The sequence below is a fragment of the Barbatula barbatula genome (genome assembly GCF_947034865.1).
Source record: "Barbatula barbatula genome assembly, chromosome: 12".
Classification (NCBI taxonomy): domain Eukaryota; kingdom Metazoa; phylum Chordata; class Actinopteri; order Cypriniformes; family Nemacheilidae; genus Barbatula; species Barbatula barbatula.
Genome location: NC_136775.1, coordinates 12,906,261 through 12,934,115, shown reverse-complemented (window position 1 = coordinate 12,934,115; position 27,855 = coordinate 12,906,261). Strand labels below are relative to the sequence as shown.

The window sequence follows — 27,855 nt, the reverse complement described above, 5'->3', positions numbered from 1 at the left end:
AAGACAGTTGGGACCACAGTTACCAAGCAAACCATTGGTAACACGCTATGCCACAATAGATTGAAATCCTGAAGCACCTGCAAGGGCCTCCTGCCCAAAAAGGCTTGCCTGGCTCTTCTGAAGTTTGACAATGAACATCAAAATTATTCAGAAAGACTTTGGAAAAGTGCTTTGGTCAAGCGGGAAGAAAATTGACTTCTATTTTGGAGGCAGAGAAATGCTGAGGCTCTGGAGTTAAAATACTTCACTATTAACATCCTTTAAAAGTTGAAATGTGTATGGTGTGTATATTTATCCAGTGATATTTGGAGATGTGGAATAGACCTCATTCAAAGTATATACAGTATTTAATATAAATACTAAAGTTAAACAATAACATCTTACATTATTTTATTTAAAGGTTAAATAATAAAGTTAAAAATACAATTAGTTGTAAATGCGAAATTGCAATGGGTGAGATTGGAAAAGTAGTAATATTAAGAGTAGTAATATTAATGTAAAATTATAATCACGCCCACTTGACGCTCAAGAAAATGCACACGTGCAGACAACCCCTAAAGCTTAGTAACGTTTCTTTAAAATGAACTAACCCTGGAACATAACCTGCACCGGAGCAGGTTATCTTCAGAGAGTGAGTTGCTATGGTTACTTTCATACCCTGAAGGCTATGTTTTTGGAACCGGAAGTTGTTGTTTTCAGCTAACTCACCTGTAAACTAACCCGGGTAAGTCACATAACCAGCTTTCTGGAATACCCGACTGGACCAGTGTGTACATCAAAGTGGTCTATACGTTTAATTCACACTTTTGCACATCTGCCAAGTCTTTTTAGGATGTCCTGAACTGTATTATTACTTTTTAAAAATCTGTACTTATTAAAATGTTGAAAATTGTCCATTCAAATGATTCAATATTCATGTCGAAGATTTACAAAGCAGATTTGCAGACAAATTGAGTCACTATTGTCTCAGTATTTTATTGACTTGAATAAAGAAAAAGAACAGCCAAGAAAAATGTGGTGATACTATTTATGTGCTATCAAAAAACTAACACTAAATTCATCAAAAGCAATAATCTCACTAAACTCTTGTTTGATCTATTTATAGTGTGTAAAGCACATCCACATTGTATAAAAGTGAAAATGTATTCCTGTGTAGATTTAAATAATTGTATAATCAGAGATCTTGCACAACTATTTTGGCAACCTCTGTCATACAGGTTTGATAGCATAGGATTTGTTATGTAGATATAAGCAAGTTTGACTCAACTAATGTCTTAATTCATACGCTATTTTGAAAATGTGTTCTAACACAGTCGTTTTAATAAAGACCCTATCGATAGATTACATCAGAAATCACCAGATGGGTAATTGCCTAAATACCCACTTTTCCATTAGCTGTCCCTGAAAATAAACTGATTTCTTTGACAAGATTTTCTACGAGTCAGCCCATCTTTTCATTCTCAACCCTTCTTGTTGTGTTTTGGCACAACAAACACATCCCCTTGCTTATAACTATCTGCCATAGTCCTGTGTAAATTGTCCCCTTTACGTTTTACCCTGTCTTTGTTATGTTCTGCAAATATTGACGGTCTCAGAGATGACGCCTTAGTTCCAGATCTTCAAAAAACTATCCCATGATCCTGTGCAGCAGGCCATCCCGTCACCTGTTACTCCCATACAGCTCACTCGGTTGTCATGACCAGCCAATGATCCTGATGAAAAACGGTATTGTAGAAACGTTTGTGCTGTAGAATGTTTCAAAAGCAATGCTGACTAGTCCACAAAATACTTTTTATCTCTTCCTTTCAACTCACCCACTCTCTCTGCCTTAAGTGTGTCCCAGACGTTGCAGTTAAAGTCGTCATACCCAGCGAGAAGGAGTCTTCCAGAAAAGGATGGAGCGAGAGAGGTTACTCCACACATGATGCTTGAGTCCTGGAAGGTCATGAGCTCCTGGTCTGCACGCAGGTCAAACAACTTGAGGGAAGCATCATCTGAGCCAGTGATAATCGCATTACCATTGGGGAAAAACTGAGGAGTGATCGAGAGAGAGGTATGATTTAGCATAGTGTAAAACAATGATGATAACATTTAGTTTATTCTGTTTTGAGACTGTAGTTTGATTCAGATTTGGTTGCATTATGGTTGCTTGCTGGTTGAATCCAAACCTTGAAGTGTCAAATCCAGATTCATTGTTCTGGGAAGGGGGTAGTTGGGGCGAGGTACCCTCCAAACAATTAAAACTAGCAAATGCAACACCCAAATAAGAATACAATGAGAAATGAAAACAAACATAAAGTTGACACTTCAACCCCAAGTTTCCTAATGTTCAAACCAGGTCATATAGCCAAATCTTATGGTTTTAGCAATAGTTAAATTGATGCGCAATTTATGTAAATTTGTAAACTCAAGATTATGACATCTCTTAGGGGATTTCACGCTTCCTTGGTGATCATTCTTACCCCAATGGCATTAACGTCACTCTCATGACCTCCGAAAGTCTGTCTGCACTGGCCGTCACGGATGTCCCACAGTTTAGCTGTGAAGTCACAGGCTCCTGAGATGAAAGTATTAAAGTCAGGGGCCATACCCAGAGACATGCAGTCTCCCAGGTGGCCGGAAAAGATGGTCTTCTGTGTTCCTGTCTCAATGTCCCACAGACAGCTGAAAAAGATGGTATTTTCACTTTACGTAAACAGCACATATCTGAATACATTATTAATAGCAGAATTAAATAACGAAATTATTGTGTACCAGGTGCAGTCTCCAGAACTGGTGATGATTTCACTGTCACTTATGAAACGGCAGCTGGAGAGATAACCTGATAAACAGAACACCCAAAACAGCAGGTTTAATTGCTAATGACACTTAGGCCCGGTTTCACTGACAAGGCTTATCTTAAACTAGGTCTATTCCTTGTTTAAATTATGATATTTAACTTTTCACTTTTTTTTAATGCCTTAAAATAAAACATTACTGATGTACATCCTGAGACAACACAAAGGTTCTGACATATTTAATGATATTTCAGCACAAGTTATGTTTAGTTAAGACAGCTCAAACTTCCATTTTAGTCTGGGACTAGCCTAAGCCTTGTCTATGATTACTTTCTCAGACACTGAAGTCATAATGTATCACCAGTATCTTGCATAATCTAATAGGGTTTATATAGCAATTTTTATATGTTTACTGTACATTATCATTAATACACAGCTACTTGTCAAATAAGATTATAAAGCATAGTAAGTTTTACATTTTTTTTAAAGTTTTTATTAGTAAAATATTTATTAAAACCATATAGTAATACATAAATATTTGCTTTCTCTATGTGACATGTTCCAGAGAGGCATTTTATAAATGCAGGTTAGCTCAGAATAAAGGTGCAATCTGTAAATTTCTACGTCTCTCTATCGCCTTGTTTGTTTGAAACATAAAATTGCACATTACTTTACAAATTGATCTTTAAATGGGTTGACATCAAATGGTGTTCACCTGACATTTCCTGTGAACTTTCACTTGATGTTTTAACTTAAAAATGCTCATTTTAAGCTCTGTGAATTGGGGTAAAATAAAAAAAAGGTTTGAGAATTGTTTTTATGTACATGCCCATAAACTAGGGCTGCACAATAAATCGCGATTAACCCCAAATATCACGTAAATCGACCTGTCTCGTATCGCAACCCCCATATCGTGTGCGGTTTATTTTCGATTTATCATGCAGCCCTATCAAAAACAGATTTGATTTTGTTTATAAAAAGTCACAGCCTGCAACTTTAAGCTTTTCAGTTCAGGAATTGACATTACCTGTATGTGCCGCAAGCTCACGCATGACTTTAACGCTGCCATCTTTGCCCTTCAGATTATAGATGGAGCACATGTTGTCAAGTCCTCCACAAGCAACCATGTTTCCTGAAGGTGCGTATGCACAGGTCATCACCCATGAGGACTTCAGTGGGATGGCATGCACCTACATAACAGTCAGGGCACAATCACTGTTAATGTATGCATGTTTGACTTATATGGCAATGAGTCAGTACTCTGTTTTAAAATAAACAAACCGTTTCAGCCCTACTTTCTGCCTTCATGTCATTTCAATATGGCTCCTCCCTCTCGCACACAAATTTGACCACTGGCAGGTACTGATTTTCTTAATAGCCATGACCAGAAATTATTTGCATTTAAATGCACACAACAGCTGGTTAAAGCCAAAGCTTGCCTGATTTTTGGACGGATTTTGTGGGCTCAACTTTTACCAATAACATTTATCACTGTTTTAGAGCTTTTCAGAGGCTCTGTGGAGAGTTTGACTGTGAAAAATTACCTTATTTGTAGTGCAAGTGTCCCATACGATCAATTTGCCATCTTGAGACGCACTGACGCACAGTCTGAGACAGAATGGAAAGAAAGGAAACAGAAATGAATTCTGGAAAAACTTCAATAGTACATTCTGTACTTCCAGCTACTATAACAAACAAAAACTCTTTCCAGCCTTCCAACCTCCGCATTACTTCAGTTTTGCATCTCAAATTAAGATAAAAGAACACAAGACTAGATAGTAAATGTGTCGCCTTGAGCACATCTCCCCAACACTTATTAATCTCATGAGTTACTTATATTTGAGTTTGGATTTGTTTACGTTGTGTCGCCCCCCCAGTGCATGGCATAGATTTTGGCCAGGTGTCCTCTCAATGTCTTTCTGATCTTCAGCTGGACGCGTCCCACAGCAGATGTCCCAGACGTATGATCCTGTAGTGTGAGGTCCTGCACTTCTTTACGAGCTGCCTAGATAACAAAGACATCAGATGTTAGACCACATCATATGATCAAAGCAAAGCAGCATGCAGAACTTCAGTTGAGCAGTTTCCATTTGCTAAGAAGTAAAAAAAGAATGACAGACTACGACAATTAATCTGTAAAATGTTCTATGATACTAAAATGTTTATTATAATGTTTAAAACTGTTTTAACTTTGGTTTTGTCACATATTTTTCATACTAACAGTGATCTGATCTTTCAGACTCTCGGCCTCCTTTCGCAGTTTCTCCATTTCACCCATGGCAACTGTTGTCAGACGTAGTCAACCACAGATACAGAAAGTGAGATCAGTTGATCCAAAAAAATCTGGTGGGGGAGAAGTGTACTACATTTGTCATTTCATTGTAATCACAGTACAGTAATCACAGCTGTTGTTTTGATTATGACAATGCGATTTATTTTGCTGGCTGTGGGTAGAGGTCATTGTTTTCGCTTTCATAGCAATATATCTTCGGTTGCCCCTTCAACAGATATTTGCAATTCAAAGTTGTCCTAACCTGGTTTGCAAATCCTCACAAATAAGGGCGCATGCAAACATTTCGCTTGCATTACCTTACAGCCACAAACATACAAAGACGAAGGGTCCAGCACAGTGTTGTACAATACACAGCATTTTCTAAAGTAATAATTCAGACTTTGTCATACGCAATTATATATTACACTACATAATTTCATAAATACAGTGAGGGTGGTAGGATTCAAAATTTTCAAAGATTTAAATCTTGTTTTAGAAATTCTGACAATTCCTCAACATTTGTCATTTATTACATGTAAATTAAATGTTATAAAATATGAATCCCACTTTACATATACATGGAGTCACACGAAAAGTTCAAGTTCTTTGCAGACAAAACAATATTAACAGACATCATCAATATCAGATATGTGAATTGTGTATTGTGATATGTGTAACGTGGTACAGTCTGTGGAAACAAATTTCCTCTTTGAGGACAATAAAGAATTAAAAAAATTGTGTAATGTATAATTGTTGTGCCGTAGTATGATTCATCAACAGCATTGCCAAATACCAAATAACATACTTTCCTGAATTATTGAACAAACATCTTAAGTCTTTGAAAGTTATGTCTTACCTCATCAATTCCAACCAGATTAATGTAAACTATTTCCTTTTCCTTGACTTGTTTTTATCGAATCTTTGTGTCTCTCCTGAGCTCTCATGACCAAATGACTTTTGCCTAAAATTTGTTTGATGGGAGAGCGCGTGAGAACAGAAGGGTGTGGATGGGAGTGAGGTGGACCGGTGGGAGGGAACCGGCATTAAATAAGGTAAATAGTAAAATGTCTCTTTTCCGGAACTCATTGACAACTCAGTACATAGAAATTATGGTTTGTACCTGTTCTCCGCTGTCATCAGTGTTAACTAAACAATGGGAATGCTATGATCAATACGACTACGAACACCATAATAACATACCTAAATGAGAGAGGGATAGAGTTTAAATCCAGAGCTGAGATTTTAAGGGAGGCCTTTTTGAATCAAATCTGCTTTCATCCGATTATTGACAGCTCTTTGCATCTGGATAAGAGCATGGGATGGTGGGGGAGCTGTGGGGGGTTAGACAGAAAAATAGATGAAGAGAAAGACAGAGAGCTTGTAATGGGTCGGACAATGTGGCCAAGCCTTCATTTGAATGTTGACTGGACCTTTTAGGCGAATTAAGTTGTTAAAGAGACAAACATTGTTTAGACTAATATGAAGTTATATAATTTTGAATTAAAACATTTTAAACCTCCCTAACAATATAATTAATTAACAGTACTGTGTCTCAAAATTCAATTTCTACTGTGATAATACTGTACATTTACCCTGAAGCATCACTGTCCACGAAAATACAACATCACTTCAGACAAATGCTGTCTCGACAGACCAAGGAGCAAGAATTTTCAGAATTTAATTTGTTACAGATCTATTTGTGAATAAAAAGCAAAGCATTTGTTAGCAAACACAAAATATACAACAGAAAGAGTGGAAAAGTTCCCTACCTGTTCCACTCAAGTTCACTTTTGTTTCTTGTTTCTTTTCAGCTCTTAATCCATCCACTGGTCTTTTTCAAAGCCAAATGTGTTTCATTCACGTTTTCTCTCTGTGTCTGTAAACGCTGTGATGTTTTTCTGATGGGCAGGCAAGGATTGGAGGGGATGAAGTGAGATCAGGTCTGAAGGGATAAAGCCTGGGATGGAGACAGTGAGAGGGAGGAGATAACAGACAGAAAACGACAAGAGAACTAAATAGTGGAGAGAATCAGGTCATGAGGTCACATGACACTAAACCAGGTGTTGAAAATGAAGGTCCAGGTGAGGAAGAAGACATTTGACCTCACTCTTTCCTGGTTTTATTGTCTATTTCTCATTTATCCCTTCAAAAGGTGTAAATAAAAAAAGGTCACTAAATATAGAAATTTGCTTTTGGAAACCAACTGAATAGGGTTCTTATGTTTCTGAGGGGACAACCAAGAACATTGTCCCAGTGCCTATTTCTGAGGTTACGTCATGGCCCTCCTCAAAGTGGACCCACCTTCCAAAAAACTGTCCTAGGCCTTTTTAAATAATGACCATTCATTAGGTCTGTCATTTTAGGAGCACCAATAAAACACTAAATATGGACTTTAACGAAAAGTAACGGTAAAGAAAAAATCTAATTTAACTGTAAATTATAATATAGATCTTTATTATAACATTTCTGTATAATGAAGGCACAGATCGTTATTTTGAAACAACTCGTAAAAATAAAGATGCTTAAAAGTTTCTTCACAGCGATGCCATAGAAGAACTATGTTTGGTTCCACAAAGATCCATTCAGTCAAGGGTTCTTTAAAGAACCATCTCTTTCTAACCATTTTATAATAAAGTTTAGAAAGCTTCTTCAGATGTTAAAGGGTTTTTTTCTCTATGGGAACCGTTTGAAGCACCTTTTTTAATATTGTCTTGTTACTTCTGTCAAAACTACTGTGAATGAAAGATAATTTATAGCTGATGGGAATATAATTTAAAATGTACACTATAATTTGGAGAAATGTTAGTGAAGTGAGAGGAGTGAAGATCATAACAGAATATCGTACAGTAACAGAGCTTAAAAGCCTTTCTAAGGCTTAAATCGGTTTGGTGTCCTGATTTAGATCTGACCAGCTATCATTATTATAAATATAACTTGTGCTCCCTACCTCTAAAAAACAGACAAAACATCACAGCATAGTGGATAAAATTATCACCCGATTTGGGAGGGGTTGGGGGATTATATTCTATTAGGACAAAAAGGAGGGGGTTTCTTTTGCATGGATGACCATTGAGATGTTACGTGCTGTGCTGCATTATAGGTTCAATGTCACATTAAATGTATGATTGTGTGTGTGTTCGAGGCAGGGTTTACCTATACATTAGATTATAGTGTAATCTGAAAGCATTCAACTTTACACATACTATGAGGGTAAATGTTAAAGGCATAGTCCACCCAAAAATGTACATTCTGTAATGAATTACTCACCCTGAAGTTGTTCAAAACCTGTATACATTACTGTATTATGTTGAACACAAATATATTTTGGATGAATGTTAGCAACTGAGATTTCTGGGGCACCATTGACTACCATTTTTATCTACCCCAGAAACCATTCTTCTGAACAGTTCAACAGAACAAAGAAATTGAAACAATTTGAGAATGAGTAAATGATGACAGAATTTTTGGGTGGAGTATCCCTTTAAAGAAAAACAATACTTTTAAGACTTTATTAATTCATTAGCATTATCACACTTACTGTGGAAATGTAAAACTACAAACCTATAGGGAGACTACTTTGAAGGTGCTAAACTAGAACAAAATTCATTTATTTTAAATGCTTTGAGTCACAACATAATTCCCACAGTGACAACTGTTCCATGGTTTTGATGATTTTACTGTTATTCTAAAATGTGGAAAAATATAAATAAAGAACGACTGCGTTATCTCAGACTTCTGACCGGTTGTGTATATTGTATAATGTGTATATTAAGACAAACATATCTCTGTGATATTCAAACATAATTTGAAAGGCTCTTGGTCATTTATCTAAGAGCTCTGTCCATATTTAGCTTTTAAGGGTTTTCTAGGCTTAGTGTAAAATGTATAGTATAAGATTAACCCCTCATTAACCACCAGCCCTTTTATCCACACCCTTTTACATCAGGATCCAGATTAGCACGCAAGTATTGAGAGGGTCAATGGCTAGTAAAATAAGGCAGGAGTTTTGGTGCATTAGATGAAGGCTTTGGGTTTAATGGAAGGGGCATCGTGTTGATATGGGGAGCAGGGTATGAAGGATTAAGTAATTTCTTGCCTGATTTATTATTCCATATTCTAAATGGGAGATTTGTAACATTCATAAACAAATGCACTCATTTATGAGGGATTATCTGTAATCTCGCTCTCCTTCTCTCTCCCCCTCCATCTCTGACTGTCTCTCGCACATTCCATCAGCTCTAATGTGCTGCAGTCCTTTCAATACTTACTCACTAACTGCTCATGTATTGCTCTCTATTAGCTACTCTCTTTTTTCCAGAAATAATAAATTATGAATTAATAATTTACCATCTCATGTCAATGTCAAAATCTTTACCAATTCAGGGTGTTATGCTACATCCAAACACAACATAATAACATTTAACAAAACAAACAAACAAAAAAAGCATCAAAAGTTGTGAATAGAGAATATTTGCCATTTGTAATAGTATTGTATTGTAATAGACAGATGCGTTATTCTTAAGCAACATTCATCATTTGGGGGAAATAAATAAAAATTAATTTAATTTAAACATCATAGAGAGAATAAAAATAAAAGTAAATAAAAAATAACTTCAGTTCATTGTTCAATTTACTATTTCTTTATTATTTCATAACGATATTTATTCATAACAACCATAAAAACACACACAGTTCCATCCTGAAGCCTAAGCACATGCGCACACACACGCGCACACGCGCACGCACACACACACACACACACACACACACACTCAATAGAGACATATCTACGTGGTGCAGTCTGAAATAAAAATAAACTAGTGTTCATGACAAGATGACAGGATGCACAGGCAGCATCAAAATCAATGTCCATAGGCACAGGAGTGATATTCGGTCTCTCGTCTGATTGGCTCATTCTGCTGTCACTCTTACAGCTCATCCCGCCTCCCTGTCACTCTTTCTCTATCTTTGCTCTTCTCTCTGACCTGGCTTCTCCCACGGCGGGCAGAATTTGAGGGACTTTCTCCATCATCCTTGTCTTCTTTTACAACACTGTGTCCATCTGCTGTCCATAAGGCCTCAGCCTCCTCACGCTCCTAGGACACGTATATAGAGAAATGGTGTTATCATTATAGACTTACCAACATTATCATTCAAGTCTCTTTGGATAGACATCTGCTAAGTAGGGAAATGTTCATTTAAGTGCACAAATGTTTTTTGTGGGCAATACTTTCTGACGAGTTCAGCTCATAACGGTAACTCACCATATCTCTGTGGTGCTTTTTAGTGGTGAACCAGAGTGCCAATGCACATCGTCGACCGGCGGTTATGGCAGTAACACCATGAGGATTGACAGGTCCTGATGTGAATCCCACAAGTCGCCCACAGGTTGGCTTAACGTTTGCCTAAAAAAGAGAAAAATCTTGAGAAAACAGTTGGTTTTAAACTAAATTAATGGCATAGTTCACCGAAAAATGTATTCTTTCTTCATTTTCTCAGTCTTATGTCATTCCAAACCTCTATGACCTTTTTTCTTCTGAAGAACACAGAAGAAGATATTTTGATAAATGCTGTAACCAAACTACACTTGCCCCCGCTCAGTGGAGAATGGACAAAAAACAATCACTGCGACAATCCGGAAAATAACTTCTGTTTTGCTCCACAGAAGAAAGAGTCATATACATATACAGTTCTCAACCAAACGACAGTAAAGAAATGATAACAGAAATTGAACTTTGAGGAACTATGCCTTTGAGTGTTAATAGTGCTTCTGTGATGAATATTAAAAAGCAAAACTTACGGTGACTGTTTTAGCATCTCGATCAGTGAAGAAGAATTCACCGCCTTCAAAATCATCATTCAGGTAAAGAACTGCACTGCAAAGACATCAGTACATCCACATTATTGTGTGTGCGAATGAAACAGTTGTGTTTTTGGGGCTTTTTAAAGCAGATGTAACATGCCATTTCATGCATTCTGACTTCTTTACACTGTTACACATACTGGCTTCTCTAGCTTAACATTGTCAACTTGTCAGAAAACAAGTTGAACATACGATTCATATTTTTTAACATGGATTCCCGTTTTGTAACAAGGGTTCTTAGTCCAGCTGTATCCGTCTTTTATCAATTTTGATCAAATGAAATACTCTACGAAGATACGAAGTATGCAATACTACTGTACAGCATGGGCTGCCAAATGAACATGCAACAATGCGACACACACCCAGTGGCCAGTTGCATAAACTGCTTGGACTAGTTTAAGAAGTTAGTCATCCATTTTCTTTCTTCAAGACTGGTCCACATTCTCGATAGTCAATTACATAAAAAGGTAGATTGGTCAAATTGAAATATGAAAAATAAAACTGATAAGTCCTAACTAATTGCTAGTCAGAGAGAGTAGTTGTTTAGATGCAGTCTTAACATTATGCAACTGGAATCAGATCTGATCAACCTGCCGTGGCTGAGGGTGTCTTGTGATAAATGACCGAAACACCCAATGAGGCTGAGGTGCAAAACTGACGATGTATCGTATTGATGAGAACCATATAAAGGGCATTATCAGCAGCACCTCACCAAAAGGCATCTTTCACCAAGGATAATGGATGTGATGAAAATGGGATCGGACACACAACTCATGAGATGTCTCTCTGATTATTGCAAGGAATAAATATGCTACGTATTTCTATAATCATATATAGAATTTATATAATCCCCAACAGGAGGATGCCTATGCGATGAACCCAGTGAAACCTCGGACCTCCTTTCCTCTATTCATATTCTTGACTGCTCACCTTGTCATGCATAAGGCGTGGGAAATGTCTATTGGGCTATTCAACTGTGCTGAAATAGTGGGATTATAACACCTAGTCCTAAAAGCGAATCTTAAAAATATAGGTAATCAAGATTAATATGAGATTTGCAGAAACTGCGTGCGTACCCCATCTTTAACCTTTGTTTTTGAGCGGACAGTAACTAAAAGTGGAGTGGAAAGGGAAGTAAGATTGTGAAAGGACAATTGAAATGAATGCAGAGTAAATTTTCTAAGCAAATGAGACTTTACATTGGATTAACAAACACCAACACTATTTCTCTGACACTTTTAACACCAATTAAAATCTGCAGTGTTTTTAAGGAACTGTTTGTCTACATTGTCTAGTGAACATGACAGAAGTAACTGAAAGAAGCCTGCTATTCTCTATGCACCTGAGGTCGCGATGAGTGAAGGCAGGAGGTTCTCTCCAGCACTGTCTGGTTTCCGGCTCCAGGATGCAGTTATCCACGTGAACAGGATGAGAAAGATCCGACCGCCCCTCCTGGTGCCCTTCACACACAAAGTAAAATGCATCCACAGGGCATCAAGATGAGATGTTAACCTGTGTGTGAATGACAATTCTTGTTCTAGCACAATTGTAAAAACCTGGGATGGCGGATCGACACACCAAATGTGTGTAGGAAAAGTAAAGAGCAGAATGACTTCTGAAGTACGAGTGCATCAGAACTCTGGCGGTTTCGCCGATCTCGTGTAGCAGTCTGGCATCTGATTGGTTAACCAGCCCATCTTGAGCCAACTGGAAAACAAATATGGAGTAGGAATCTTTGGAGTAGGAATCTGTATACGATAAATTATTCTAGCACGTTTCACGGATAAAGTAATATACCTTGAGTGCCGTGAGAACAGTCGAACCCTCGAATTTCTCATGCGGTGTGTGAGGAGAGCGTCGCCCCCGGTAACCATCACCCACTGATGCAGCAACCTGAATCATCAACACATGTTGTAAGATTCTTCAACTGCTCTCTATTGGTAGAGAGTCTGATGTGCATTTCACTTAAAACAAGCAATTGAAAGGGCAGATTTTAATATAATTATTAAAAAGCTCACAGTCGCCAGCTGCATCACGCGATCACATTCAGACTGAGATAAAACTCCATCCAGCATGACACGGTTTGTTCCATTCAGTCTCTTATCATCCATTGTGATTGTTACACCAACCACAGGAACAGGACCACCTGTGCCAGAGACACAGAGAGTGAGAATGATAGAGGTGACAAATAAATGATAATGCTACTACAGGTTATTTAGAAAAATATTGGGATTTGAAATATTTGATGTTTTTAACATCATAAAGGATAAAGGTGATAATGTTCAACAGAATGTGCAAAAAATTTACATTTTTTTCATCACATCAGGCCATTATATAATAAAAAAGAACAAAGAACGAAAGGGTTAAATGTGGACGGAAAGTAATCGTACCTGCATAAAATCCACTGTCATCCACTTCTTCAACTTTCTCTCCCTGCTTTAGTTTCTCATGAAGCAGCTGTTTCTCTGCTCTGAGAAGATGAAAAGGTTTGAAAGGATATATATTTATTATAGGATTATTTACCCTTTTGTCGTTTCAACCCGTGAGACATACTTTCTTCTGCAGAAAACAAAAGAAGAGATATTGAAGAACAACCAAACAACTTCGGTACCCATTGATTTGCATTGGTTTTGTGTCCATACAATAGAAGTGAATGGGTAGAGTTCAGTTATTAACCTTCTTCAGATTATCTTCTTTTGTGTTTTGCGGAAGAAAGAAAGTCGTACAGGCTTGAAATGACGAGAGGGTGAGTAAATGGTGATAGAGTTTTTATTTTTGGGGGAACTATCCCTTTAAAGCTACCTGTAAATGTATTTCACATAATCCCTGGCTATATCTTTTGTCTTTCCCTGACTCACCTCCAGCTTTCTTGCAGTGACTCAGGCACAACGTCCTCGGGCGTCCACAGATCCTGCCAGGACCACACAGTAAGTCTGAGGTCTTTCAGTTTCAGAAGCGAGCACAAAACACACAGAGAAAATCCAACAACATAAAGGCAAATACCGGGTCACTGAACTTAAAGTCCAAGTTTGCCATCCCAAAATATAGCAGCCTCTTCTCCTCCAGGGCTCTACTGACATACATGGCAATTTCCTTCAAAGAAACAGATAACAATTTTAAAGTCTGTATTGATCTGCGCTATTGAATCAAATATAAATGGAGCTTATTATGTCTCCATCTCCCATGTGTAATATTGACTGATATGTGATATCCAGTCATCATGCTAGTAACCTACTTGTAGGGGTCCTGTTTCCTGAGCTTCCGTGTCGCCCTCTAGATTTTGAGTGTATAGCTGCATGTTACTGAGGGAGTCTGAGTCTGCTGGGTAAAACAGCAACAAGGACCGCAGGGTCTCCACTGCCCTCTTCAGGTCACCAGCTGTGGGACACAGAGAAAAGTACATAATAACAGTTTGTTGAAGGAATAGCTCACCAGGAAATACAATTACTGTCATAATTTATTCACCCTCATATGATTAAAAATCTTTATATGACTATTTCTTCCATTGAACACATAAGAAAATATTTTAAGATATTTCAGGTGCCAATGCTGTTGTTATTTCTTCGAAATATCACGTTTTCCAAAAGGACATGAAGGTAAATAAATAGTTGATTTTCATTTTGAGGTGAAATAACCATTTTTTTCTTCAAATCTTCTTAAAAATGCACAAAAAACACAAATAAAAACACCACACTGGTGCTTTTTGTCTAAATAACATCTGACCTTTGTACTGTGCAATATGAAGATGTTCTAACTGCATTGGCAGAAAGTCCTCCACAGCAGAAACCCTTCCAGGTCGTGTTGACACTAAAGACACACACGTCTGTTTGCATGACAGCAATGAGAGAGAGAGAGCTGAAGACACAGAGCACAACAGAATGTTCACACTTATCACAAAGGGCATCTCACAAATGACTCTGCATTTTAAGCTGAGATATGATTCTGTTTTTCTCACCAGCAGCTCTCTCATAAACGCCCTGTACCGTGTCTGACTCCTCTGGAATGACCTGTGACGCTGTCACACACTGAGCTCTGCACTCCTCTATCTGCTTCAGCGTCTCATTCACACACTCGCCCCACTTCATCACTGCCTTTAACCAATCAGATGAGCTCTCAGCTTGGATGGCTGCATCATACATCTCCTGAAGGTGATAAGATATTTAGAAAGCTTCCTAATTTTTCTCTCATCTCATCTCCATACTGTCACTTTCCTCACCCAGTGTTTCTCATGCTCTCTCTCTCTGTCTTGAAAGGCTTCGTCTTTCATTCCTGTCATCCTCCTGTACTTCTCAATGTTGTTCCTCATCTCCAGGTGACTTGGATTGGCCACAAAGAAGGTGTGAGCAGCAGATGCTGCTTTCTGCAGTTTATCCAACTGTGTAAAGGGGTTTCAAACATTTCAAAGCATTGACCTCCTGACCTGAAGATTTCACAAAAATGTGACAAATAGCTGCGTGATCTGCATGCAAGAAAGTCCGTCTTGTAGGTAAATGTTCTTCAGGCGTGTGTTGAGATGAGCATTGTTTATTTTTGATGGATGACTGAGCCTTGATTTCATAATATAAACATTATCATAAGTCGTGGTACCTTGTAATACGTGACTTGCAGGAAGTTGTAAGGGTTGCGTGTTCCAAACTCATACTCAATGTCTGAAGATACTGGCAGCAGACCAGCAGGAGAGACGCTTCGACCCATACAGAACCTCACACACTCTGCCCGGAGCTGGATCCAGTCCAGTGCCCACAGATCCCAGAGACTTCCATCTAAAGCATCTACACACAAAAAACAAAACAGTTGTACCATTCAAACACAACTCCAGAATGCCGTCTTACGACCATACTTTATATTTTAGTTTGTGCATTCGTGTTTGTATACTTCAGACACACATAAGATGTGATAGTCGTCATGCATAAACACTCTTTATGTGCATCTGTACCAAAAGTAGCGATTTACCCAGTTTGGAGAGTCTGTCATCTCCTGCAGACAAACACTCGTCGTGACATTTGCGTCTCGTTTTAAGAAGCGTTTCTCGAGTGGATATGGATTTCTCCATGAACTCCGCAGCTCGCTCCCATTCTTCGTTAAAATACGCCCGAACCCCGCGGTAATAGAGCTCATCGTACGGTTGCAAAAGTCCGGATAAACTCTCGGAAGACTGTCCACTGCTTCCAATTACAGATGCATTGTTTATTAAGAAGAAAAGAGCTATTTGTAACGCCACGTATACAGGGCATGAGTTTGAGCGTAGCGCCATGAATGCAGGGACTGTAGTTTGGATGAACGGAGGGAGGAGATCTGAGAGGAATGAGGGGAAATACGTGCCTGGCTACAAGAAACGAAAAAAGACGTGTGTGTGCGTACGTGTCAAACAACTGGAAGAATTACGAGTCGTGCACACAGTTCACAGTGAATATCTAAGAATGAAAACAGTTGTTTTTGCTCTGTTTTTGACTAGTAATCGTTTAGGAACAGAAAGGGACACTTCAGTTAGGGCCGGATTTCCAATTCCCAAGGCGTTGGGAATCTTTAAAGAAATCGACTCCTCTTTAAGAGCCTTCATAAATACAAGCCCCGCCCCTTAGATGACGCTATCGGTCAGCTAAATCACATTATAGTTTCTTGTCTAAAACATCACAGACTTCAGAAAAATCTAATGGATTAAGTTTATAGCTGTGGAATGACATACAGTATTCTGCGTGCACAAAAGCAGATCTTTGTTTGCACACAATGCAGATATATTTACATGTGTCCTCACTTAAGCACAACCCCTAGGTAATGACCGGAGTCATTATTCCGCGTATGCGGTGACCACAGGACCTTGTTCAAATGTTTAATTTTTAAATTTTTAAAGTAGTTAATAGAAATTTGACACGTGCTTTATTTTGAAAATAGCTTAAATAGATTATTCATGTTATTAATGGTACATTGGAATTGCAGGACAAGATCGACATATTTGGTTAAGGATTTGTTAAAGAAACAAGAAACAATAATACATGTAAAAAGTTACATATTATAAAACTGTATTGCATTAAAAATGTGTATATTTTTAATAACAAATAAAACTGTAGGAAAACGAGGAATTTAACAGGAATCGAAAACAGCAGCTAGGAATCGATTCTTTAGATTCCCAAACCAGTAATTGTAATCGACTCCGAAAAAATCTGCTTCGAACAGCCCTAATTTCAGTAAAAAACAAACAAAGTGAAAGCGTTATAAATCCAAACAGAATGTAATATGAAAAAGTAATTGTCTATACTTGGTTTTAACGAACATCTTACACATCTTTGATTAAGAAATGATTTATTTTGTTATGATATTTGAACTGCAGGTTGGGCTCTGCATCCCCGTTGTTTCCACTTTCACTCCCGTCCGCATGAGGTCAGTATTATTATCAAACAAGAGGTCAAAATTTCCGCTTTCTCATTTTGACAACTGTCATGGCTTCCACGGTACCGTAATTTACCAAAAGAACGATTCTTCATATTGCGTTATTTCCACATGGCTAAAGAAAACAGTTGTTGCACTCAAGTATTATATACGCCATGAAAATGATCACACAACGTGAAATAATTACACCTTGAAATGACTTGCGTTTGTATGTCAAACAGTGAAATTGAATAAGGCGAGTAAATATCCGCGCGTATATTCGGCGCACAACGGTAAAACACTTGCAGCTGTGGCCTCGAATGAAACACACTGGCCCATCAGCAGCTTTTCATTGAGGTGAGACAGAGAGAAAGAAGGGGGTAGTCACAGACTTTAAGCGAACTGTATTTCAGGAGCGGGTGATCGCAGACCGGGGGCCAGAAAAACCCAGACGGGCAAGCGTGAGCAGGCAAGCGGGTAAATCGCGTTGAACTGAAGATGACGGAGGTTAGCGATATATTGATGTCGGTTCTGTCTACGATTCGGGTACCGAGGCCCGGAGATCGTGTTCACAAAGACGAGTGCGCCTTCTCGTTCGCCAGCCCGGTAAGTCGCGGCATGTACAGTCTGCACAGTCATCGTCCACTTTCTGCTTGGGCGATGTCTAATTTAGTACTAGGGATGTTTTGCTTTCGCCTCGTTGTGAGCACTGGTATAAATGCTAACTAGCGCTCATTCGTTGTACTAGTTAACACTATTTTCCATCACGATGTTATGCTAATCATTCATTATCAGAACCCTTACTCTAATCTTTAGTCACCATCTCGATTAAACACATGAATGAAATTGATTATATCTGCTGACTAGTACCTGATAGCTAGCCTTAATCTAGTTATAAAGCTAAGTTGAGCTAGTAAAGTTGACATTTCATTCGTTTTGCAGGTGGCGTGCGTGTGGACGGTATTTGCGGTGTGTGCGTGAGACAGGCACGCTTAGCGCGTGGTGCTGTGTTTTGTTAATATTTTTTTCTTCCTCTTTCAGGAGAGTGACGGAGGGTTGTACGTCTGCATGAACAGCTTTCTAGGCTTTGGAAGCAAGTATGTTGACCGACATAACGCCAAAACCGGTCAGAGGGCTTATTTGCACATCACCCGGACTCGCAAGACGCAGGTACAGAAACAGGTGATCACTTATGGTTATGAGTGGATGCGCTATACATTAACGCATCTTTACAGTCTAGACATTTAAAGTCATTCTCAGTTTAATTCCTTCCTTTAAATAACATAAAATACATTTAAATTGTTGTCTGTCTTCCAGAAGGAAGATGATAGCAACTCTGGATCAGGCGATCCTCCAAAAAAGAAGCCCACGAGATTGGCCATAGGTAAGTATTTTTTTATTGTACATCTTTTATGATGATTAGTATTCATTTCGTTAGGGATGCACAATAAACTACCGGTCATATCAGTTTCTGCCGATAATACAAATTTGGGCCGATATCTTATAGCCAGACTTTTTTTGTTAATTCTGCTAAATTTTTGTTAAATCTGAGGAATTCTGCGCAATAGTTTTTAAATGGTTTGAAATGCGTTATAAGATAATTTTTATTAAAAATAAATGTGTTAAAAAATTTGAGAGAATGGGCCTTTAAACTTTGCAAGTTTGACAGCTGATTTGTAAATGCTTTTATTTTGTAATGAAACCTAAATAAAAACGTTATGAACATGTTTTATAAACACCATTATTGAATATAGACCTACTTTTTTATTTATAATATACATTTTACATGCAGAATTACATATTTTTTATAATGATGATCATACATGTAAATTGTGCGCTGTTCACAGCTTTAAACTATAATGATCTCTGTCGTGTTTTTGACTACTTTAACGGATCTTTCAGTGATACTGTTTCAGCACATGAGATGAAGAAAGGAATTAATGTGGAAAAAAACATAAGCGCTTTAACAAACTTGTTCGCTCATTGCATTGTTGTGTGTGAGTTTGCTGCGTCTGATTACGCAGCGCTTCTTAAACCCAAGTTTAATCTGTTGGCTAAGCTTGCTTTTATCATCAAAAACACGTGATGCAATATGAACACGACAACCATATCTTGTGGACATTTATATACACAGGCTGCTTAATTAGTGGTTTTTACTTTTGCTTTGCGTGAGGTAAAATTAGCTTGTTCTGTAGCCTACTTTAAAAACGATCACGATCTATTAGATTCGCTTGAGAAGTAGATCGTGGATGTCTTTGGAATCGATCACGCCATGAAATCGTCAGATTTAGAAACCCTAAACAGCAGAGTACTTGATGCGTACTCAATCAAATACACTGTACTTTTCTGCGAAAATATCTGTGGATACCCGTGGACGCGGATTCCGTCTGGCCCTGCTTATAAGCGATAAATCACTTCTTCTGGATAAACATCTTCAGCTGCTCACGCTGCTCACAGTTGAAATACAGGACAGTACCGTCTTTCTGTCATGATCATTCACTTACTTCTATTAGCAAAAGATTGTTGATGTTGTGCTGAAGAAGTATTGTTCATTGTTAGTTTATGTTAGATAATGCATAAACAGATTGCTTACAAAAAGCACCTTATTGTTAAGTGTTGCCAAGAAAGAATATACCAGAAAAGTTTGAAAGTTAAGGAATCGTTAACTAGTGTAAAGTAGGCTTGGTAACATGATTTTCAGGGGGGAGAAGAGAACTAATGTTTACCTTGTTTTTCTGCAGTGAATGTTATCAAATAAATACAGTTGTCCACTTTGTGCCTTTTGTTTCAGTCTAAGAGAATTCTATATTCGGATACAGTATATCGACCAATATGTTATCGGCTTCCAATAGTAAAGAATTATCGGTTATCGGGCAAAATTTACATATCGGTGCATCCCTGAATTTCATATACTGTCTTCCAGGGATTGAGGGAGGGTTTGATGTTGAGCAGGAGCAGTATGAGGAGGAATTCAAGGTGGTTCTCCTCCCAGAACGACTGGATGTGACAACAGAGGGTCTTGCCTCCATGCCAGATGTTGTTAAGGAGCGGGTAAGTTTCGCCTTAAATCAATACGTGAATCATAGCTCAATGTAGGCTGAAATTTAAGTAGATGTTGTGTGTTGGTGCTGTTTGCATGCGCAGGTGTCTCTGTCAATAGCAGGGCTGCAGGCAGCGGATTCGGTGTCACACGCTCTGCAGGTGCAGCAGTGGGACGGAGAGGTACGGCAGGAGTCAAGACATGCAGCTGAACTCAAACAACTCGACAACGGGGTCAAAATCCCTCCTAGGTAAACAAACGGGATGTTCGTGCTAGGACTGAATGATACATCGAATTTATATGAACTTGCGCGATGAACACATCGCAACAGACAGCCATGACACAATGTATAAGGGAAAACAGTTTATTACATGCCCTAAGCGCGTGTAATAAACGTTTGACCTATCAAGTTTAGCCCTAAAGACATGGTTTGCGTGTTCATGCTATTTCCCACACCAGAGCCCGATTAGGTAGCGTGGAATAAGCTCCCGCAGATCTTCGCAAGAAACTTCAGCGCGTTATTGACAAATATACAAACACAAGCCCATTACTATGATGCGCTGTTTGCTGTGACAGATTTAGTCTGAGGACGAACAATGTGATATTTGAGATGTTTAAAACGAAATGAACCACGGAGAAGTGTATAGTCTATTACTTGATAGTTGGATAATTTAAAATCCGTTCAAAGGGAGAACAAACGATATGCAAATTTTCTTGTTGAATTTTATTTGAAGTTATCTTTACATTGTGTTGTGAACATGTGAAAAAAATTCATTATTACGAACTATAATCAATAATAGTAATGTATTAACACAACCCCTTTCTTTTTTCTTTAAACTGTAGAAGCAATAAAATGTTTACTCTTTCGTATAGTGTATATATAATATATTAATATGTTATTGACATGCACAATTTTTCTTTTGGTTCAAATGGTCTGGTGTTTTCAGAGTTTCAGTTGTTTTTAAACACCCAAATTTTAGTGCAGAATTAACATGAAAAGTCTGCAGATTCCGTATGTGATCGCTTATGAGGAAAAACAACAAATTTATGTGAGCAAAACCTATGAGGGGGAAGATGTACATACAACAATAAATAAAAGTAGCTTCAAGTTCATGTTATGTGGCTCTTAAAAAACTATTTAGCACCTGTTTTTTTTCTCTATAGTAGCCTATGGCTCCTTAATAGATTTTATTTGTCTGGAGCCCTGGTGCATCCCTAAGTAATATTTTTTTCTATATAAAAATACTGTAGTATACTATACACTTTATTCAGTAGGAATAGGCTATTCAATGTTTAGGTTCGCAAAGAACCTAATAAAGCACTAAGACATGGGAACAGTATAGCTAACATTCACATTTGAATATATATCGCAAGTCATAACAACTTCGCAATATTAAACAATGTTATCGCACATCGCAGCTTTTCCTCATATCGTGCAGCCCTAGTACGTGCACATTTTGAATAAATTTTGGCTATATTTAGTGACATTTTGCATTCGCACGTTTTCTGATTTTATTTCAGTGGCTGGAGATGTGAAGTCTGTGATCTACAGGAGAATCTGTGGATGAATCTGACGGATGGGAAGGTTATGTGCGGACGGAGATATTTCGATGGGACAGGGGGTAATAACCACGCCCTCCAGTATTACCAGCAGACCGGTTATCCTCTAGCTGTCAAACTTGGTACAATAACACCTGATGGGGCAGGTAAGCATCTGCAGAACCTACTGGAATGTTGACATCTGGTCAAACAATGTGGAAGACATTAAACTTATGAATGTGTCTTTGGCAGATGTCTATTCCTATGATGAAGATGATATGGTGTTAGATTCTAAGCTTCCAGAACATCTTTCTCACTTTGGCATCGATATGATGACTATGGAAAAGGTACAATCATTGGGAAGAAATGTGCTATAAACATTATGTGTGCATAAGAGGACATCTGTATTGAAATGTGGGAGTAGTATGTAGGTTATCATGATTTGGTTGATGTTGTGTTTCTGTGGTCACCGTGTTATTTCGGTCTAGGCATTTTTCTATTAGGAAATCTCAGATATCGAGTGGTATTTAAATGGTGTGATCTGTCAATGCCAGTCTGATGACCGTAGTCACTTAATTTTCAAAAGCCGATTTTGCCACACTTTCACAAGCAAAATATTGGAATTATTTCATAAATAAACACAAAAAAGCCATTCTTGAAGTAAGCTCCTACCTTTTTTTTAGACTGAACGCACCATGACTGAGCTGGAGATTGCAGTGAACCAGCGCGTGGGAGAGTGGGAGGTTATTCAGGAGTCAGGCACAACTCTGAGGCCTCTATGGGGCCCAGGGCTCACTGGTATGAAGAACCTGGGCAACAGCTGCTACCTCAACTCTGTCATGCAAGTGCTCTTCACCATCCCAGACTTCCAGACCAAGTGAGTACATCTAGTCTCAGACTGTCTGTGTGACAGAGTTCAAATTATAAAATGTATTTTTGTATGTTAATATTAAATGTTATATTAAAAGTCTACAACTGTAATAATGCAGATGTGTTTTTATTTGTTATTGCACCTCATCCTGTAGTTTACTGCATCAATTGTTTTTGAGAGAGTTAGTACCGTATTCAGCCAAAATTAAAATAGTGTTTCCACAATGGGATGCGTATTGGCTTTATAGATTTTGTGTGTTCAAGTACTAGTAATGTTTCTAAATGCGTGTTTTTTGTGCTCTTATTCTGCACAGATATGTTTCCAACATTGACAAGATTTTTGGTGAGGCACCTAGCGACCCCACCCAGGATTTTAAGACCCAAGTGTGAGTACTTGTCCCACAAATTTGTATGCACTTTGCTGTGTGTTTGGCTTTTAACGATGAAAGGCATAAAGAATAAACATAATAGCACTAGTACATACACCGTACTATTGTTTCAGTCCCGTTAAAGGTTAAATTGAAGGTGCTCATAGGTCAGTGTGTCCCATACAATGCATTTACTCGGTCCGCCCAAAGTATATTTGGCATCACATTTTGTAATTTTTCTTCATCCGTGATCATGACTGTATCCGTGATCGATTAACTAGTGGATAATCAGCGCTTCCACGTCTTCTCTTTCCTGACTTGTTTTGTGTTAGTGGCGTGTGGCCACGCGCGCGATCTCTGTGTTCGCATACACTCTTCCGATGACCTCCATGTGTGTGTGCGCCCTCTGCCTCTCGTCCGTGCGTGTAGTTATCTCCGTGTAGTGTATTTCACTGTCACTTGCATTTGAAATCAAAAGAAGCAACACATTGTTGAGAAAGGGCAAACAGCATATAGCTGCTCTATAATGTAGTTGTACTGTATCGTGATAAATCAGGATTTTAGCAGCAGTTAAAGTGATTGCTGGTGGCATTAAGTTGTAAAATACAGTATAATATGATAGATCAGAGAGTAGAAGAAAAACAGATATCAAGTGCTAAAATGATGATGTCACACATATGCTAATTAGTTTGTGACATCACCAGCGCCACAATCTGTTGAAATTCTGTGGGAAACACTGTACCAACAGAGGTCGCTAAACATCATTGAGTCACAGATATGAGTCTGTGCCTTCGTGAGAGGGAACCTGATTCAGTTTAAGAAAGTAACCAAAGCTGTCTGGCGTTTCTTTTATTTCCATTTTTAAATATCAGAGCAAAGCTGGGCTATGGTCTTCTGTCAGGAGAGTACTCAAAACCTGCCCCTGACCCTGGAGATGACCCCAATGCCTCCACTGAATCCAGGGTATACTTAAACTTTATCACAAGATATTGAGTATTTTGAGTTCATTTAAAGTCATTTATAAAAAACGTGTTATTTATAAATTACTTACTAATTTGTTTACTTGCTAAATTCATAATGTGTTTATACAGGGTGACCAGATCGGCATAGCGCCTCGTATGTTTAAAGCCCTGGTGGGACGAGGCCATCCTGAGTTCTCCACCAATCGGCAACAGGATGCGCAAGAGTTTCTTCTCCACTTCATAAATATGGTTGAGGTAATAACTGTGACTTTTTTCAGCTATCTTTGTGTTTTTCCCACTTCCTTATGGATTAACTAATGTCAGCATTTATTTTTGTTGTCCAGAGGAACTGTCGGTCTGGCATGAATCCCTCCGAAGCTTTCCGGTTCCTAGTGGAGGAAAAGATTGTATGTCAACAGTCTCAAAAGGCTAAATATACCCAACGAGTGGACTACATTGTCCAGCTGCCTGTTCCTATGGACCAGGCAACAAATATGGGTAGACACTCATTAGAATGTAGTTTACATTGAAAACATTGATTGAAATATGATGTAGGAATATTGTTACAAAATGCTTCCTTTATCTCCATTTTGTTATGCTTTCTCTAGTTTGACACTTGTCTTCCTGTGTTTCAGAGGAGCTACAAGAAGCAGAACGTCGTCGTGAGGAGGTGGAGGCATCTGGAGCCCCACCCCCCTCTGCAGTACGTGCTCGGATCCCATTTGTTGCCTGTTTGGCTGCTCTTAGCGAACCAGAAACACTCACTGATTTCTGGAGCTCTGCGGTGCAGGCTAAAACCACTGCCACAAAGTAAGGATCATAGTTCTTGTTTACTTTATACGTTTTTTGTTATGCAAAAGCTTTTTGGCATAACAATACTGTCCTATAGCAGTATTACCAGGCACTGATTCTCATCAATAATATATATTTTTAATCTTTTTTCAGGACCACTCGCTTTGCTTCATTCCCTGACCATCTTGTCATCCAAATTAAGAAATTCACCTTCGGCTTAGACTGGGTCCCTAAAAAACTGGGTATAGTAAAATGTTTATTTATTTACAATGATTCTTTCTGTAATACTAATGGTAATCTAATGTGATTTATTGAACATTAAACATACACATTTATTTATCAGATGTTAGCATCGATGTTCCCGACACTTTGGATCTGAGTGCGCTCCGTGCCATGGGACAGCAGCCCGGAGAGGAGCTTTTACCAGAAGTGGCGCCGCCTCCTCTCATGACCCCCGATGTGGAGGTTAAAGGTATCCTGGGTTCCCACGGCAACGAGGAGGACGACTCTCTCTACTCCCCACTGCTGTGTCAGTCTGTCCTTTCTCTTTCCTGTCATCGTTTCTTTTCATCTGTCATTCAGACGTCTGTCTTTATTTCTTTTCCATTTGCTGTCTTTCTGCTTTGTTTACATACTGTCTGTTTTTATTTATGTTATGATGTGTGTAAAAATAATAAACTTGCATGACATGAAGAGCTCAACATGCACGTGTGTGTACTGTTTGGGTTTCAATTAGTTTTGACACATAGTGAGAGGTGACATCAAGGAACGTGTATAGATCTCTCTGTCTTAGTCTCTTTCTGTATATCTCTCAGCTCCAGTGTTGGATGACTCCACCGTGTCTCAGCTGTGTGAGATGGGTTTTCCTTTGGAAGCTTGCCGGAAAGCAGTGTATTACACAGGCAACACTGGCATTGATGCCGCTATGAATTGGGTGATGGGACACATGGATGACCCTGGTACATACAAACATACATTAAACAAGAGCTGTGTAAAGAAAGGACGTCCAAAACTATCCAGTGCAGATTTCTAATTACTTTTCTCCCCTTGTGATTTTCTACAGATTTCTCTGCACCTTTAGTGATGCCTGGCTCTAGTTCTGCTCCTGGCACGACACCCACAGAGAGTATACCTGAGGAACACCTAGCAACCATTGTGTCTATGGGATTCAGTAGGGACCAGGCCACCCGTGCTCTCAGAGCTACGGTAAGAGTTAACTGCTTCTGTTAACCATATAAGAAGTTTTTTTCTAGAATATTGCGCTATTTATTAGAAATAATGTATTGTACTGGTCATTATTATAGAGTTTTTTTATTATATAATTCAGGCAAGACTTAAACTGTCATGCCTCTTCCAGATCAATTTCAAAATGAAAATCCTGTTTTTATCCATCCTGTCAATTTGCAGTGGAAGAGAATCCACATATGTTTCGGCACAATGCAGAAGACCACTTCCAGTGACTTTTAATTTCTTTACTAATATAATATCATATAATGTGTCTTTGTAGAATAATGTATTAGAGCGTGCTGTCGATTGGATCTTCTCTCATCTGGATGATTTGGAGTCCATGGATGTGTCTGAAGGTGGACGTTCAGAGGGAGGAAGCGAAGCCAGTCGGGAGCCACCTCCAGGACCACGTGTTCGTGATGGATCAGGAAGTAAGTGCGTTTGTGTGCTGTTGTTGAAGAGCGCAGTACAACTTATCAATATTTTCTGTTACCAGTCCAGGGCGATTCTAATCTTCAATTTATTTTTTCTTGAAGAGTATGAGCTCTTTGCTTTCATCAGTCACATGGGAACGAGCACAATGTGTGGTCATTATGTCTGTCATATCAAGAAGGACCAACAGTAAGTTAACTCTTCTTTTTGTATGCTTGCTTTTCCTCTGTTTCTCTTTTAATATCTTTTGTTCTTTTTTTTCAGGTGGGTAATCATTAATGATCAAAAAGTTTGTGCCTCCGAGAAACCCCCTAAGGACCTGGGCTACCTGTACTTTTACAGGAGAGTGGTGGAATAAAGTAAATTAGTACAGCATCTCTTTCTCTCTCTCTCTCTCTGTCTCACACACACACACACACACACACACACACGCGCACACAAACACATCTTTATTTGAGGTACTGGAAATTTTAGGCCAGGACTCCTGCTTCTGATGCCCCATTTTAATAAGATGTCAAAGCACTTATCCAACACATGCTCACTGAATATACGATGTCAGCTGTAAAAATGAAATGGAAAAAAATGTAGGGTGTGCGGATAAGAGTGTTCTTACTCGAAATGCTAATGCCATACCACAAACACACACACACACACAGACAGTGATCTCATTTGTGCCTCCCTCTGATTGGATTGTGGCTTTTAGAGATAAGCTCCGCCTTCCCTCCCTTTATGTGTTTCAGAATATTTCTGCAAATGACAAGTTACTTCACTAAACCACAAAACTGTTAAATATTATATATTGGAGATTAAACACATGAATGCAAAACTTATCCTGGTGTTTCTTTTTTCCTTTCATATTTTGTTTTCAAAAAAAGAATTTACTTTGTTCTTTATTTGCTTTAATAAAAATGTCTTTTTGCTTGTTCTTTGTTAAGAAGTTTTTTTTTCCATTAAGCAAAATGCGATTTCAGAAGTATGAAGCTTTTACAGGAATTAAATATAAGCTCTTGGTTATTGTTGATTAAAAGAAGAATGATTTACTTTGTGGATTGCCTGTATAAGGGTCGTAAATTAACGGCAGTTTAGCACCAAGAGTAAATAAATATGGCATAAATTGACATTTTCTTTAATAACTTGAAGAAAGGGATTATGTTGAAAGAAAAATGATGAATGTGCCCGCATGCTCTTCTGGCTTGGTGGTTCAGAAAGGATACTGTAGTTAATAGATGTGAACTGTATTGCTATTTGCAAGTTGTCGTTTCAAAGAACAACCATTTACATTTGAGAAATGGAGGCGTTTCTGCTTTAGATTGGCAGGTGGCTGCCTTTCAAAAAAAATGTTTCTCT

At 38.4% G+C, this 27,855-nt stretch overlaps 3 protein-coding genes across 7 annotated transcripts; 1 reads left to right on the top strand and 2 right to left on the bottom strand.

Moving 5' to 3' along the window:
- Positions 1-952: 952 nt before the first annotated feature.
- On the bottom strand, positions 953-6,938 carry gnb3a (guanine nucleotide binding protein (G protein), beta polypeptide 3a). Of its 2 annotated transcripts, none has more exons than XM_079470428.1 (9): positions 6,819-6,938; positions 4,999-5,120; positions 4,637-4,782; positions 4,322-4,385; positions 3,805-3,967; positions 2,755-2,821; positions 2,463-2,664; positions 1,815-2,031; positions 953-1,712 (listed from the first exon to the last, which is right to left on the bottom strand). In XM_079470428.1, exons 2-9 carry the CDS (start codon positions 5,053-5,055, stop codon positions 1,606-1,608), a joined length of 1,023 nt encoding a protein of 340 aa, XP_079326554.1. In that variant the 5' UTR covers positions 5,056-5,120; positions 6,819-6,938; the 3' UTR covers positions 953-1,605. The 2 variants fall into 2 exon arrangements, with proteins under 2 accessions (XP_079326554.1, XP_079326553.1); XM_079470427.1 differs by lacking the exon at positions 6,819-6,938 and adding an exon at positions 5,906-6,279.
- Positions 6,939-9,667: 2,729 nt separating this feature from the next.
- On the bottom strand, positions 9,668-16,485 carry p3h3 (prolyl 3-hydroxylase 3). Its single transcript, XM_079468755.1, has 16 exons — positions 15,866-16,485; positions 15,500-15,684; positions 15,129-15,287; positions 14,868-15,054; positions 14,636-14,767; positions 14,148-14,290; positions 13,916-14,005; positions 13,771-13,823; positions 13,303-13,382; positions 12,931-13,058; positions 12,710-12,805; positions 12,469-12,619; positions 12,255-12,372; positions 10,850-10,925; positions 10,314-10,454; positions 9,668-10,145 (listed from the first exon to the last, which is right to left on the bottom strand). The coding sequence occupies exons 1-16, from the start codon at positions 16,164-16,166 to the stop codon at positions 9,978-9,980; spliced, it is 2,208 nt and encodes a 735-aa protein (XP_079324881.1). The 5' UTR covers positions 16,167-16,485; the 3' UTR covers positions 9,668-9,977.
- An 841-nt stretch (positions 16,486-17,326) lies between these two features.
- Positions 17,327-27,625, top strand: usp5 (ubiquitin specific peptidase 5 (isopeptidase T)). 4 transcript variants are annotated; one of them, XM_079469514.1, is made up of 20 exons: positions 17,327-17,884; positions 18,320-18,460; positions 18,596-18,662; positions 20,202-20,329; positions 20,423-20,568; positions 21,840-22,024; positions 22,110-22,204; positions 22,541-22,734; positions 23,042-23,113; positions 23,968-24,058; positions 24,187-24,312; positions 24,402-24,555; positions 24,693-24,867; positions 25,003-25,091; positions 25,193-25,321; positions 25,665-25,808; positions 25,913-26,055; positions 26,357-26,507; positions 26,613-26,697; positions 26,773-27,625. In XM_079469514.1, the coding sequence occupies exons 1-20, from the start codon at positions 17,777-17,779 to the stop codon at positions 26,864-26,866; spliced, it is 2,517 nt and encodes an 838-aa protein (XP_079325640.1). In that variant the 5' UTR covers positions 17,327-17,776; the 3' UTR covers positions 26,867-27,625. The 4 variants fall into 4 exon arrangements, with proteins under 4 accessions (XP_079325640.1, XP_079325641.1, XP_079325639.1 ...); XM_079469515.1 differs by having other exon boundaries at positions 17,334-17,884; positions 18,320-18,448; XM_079469513.1 differs by having other exon boundaries at positions 17,564-17,884; positions 18,320-18,448; positions 25,193-25,378; positions 26,773-27,434.
- The last annotated feature ends 230 nt before the right edge of the window (positions 27,626-27,855 follow it).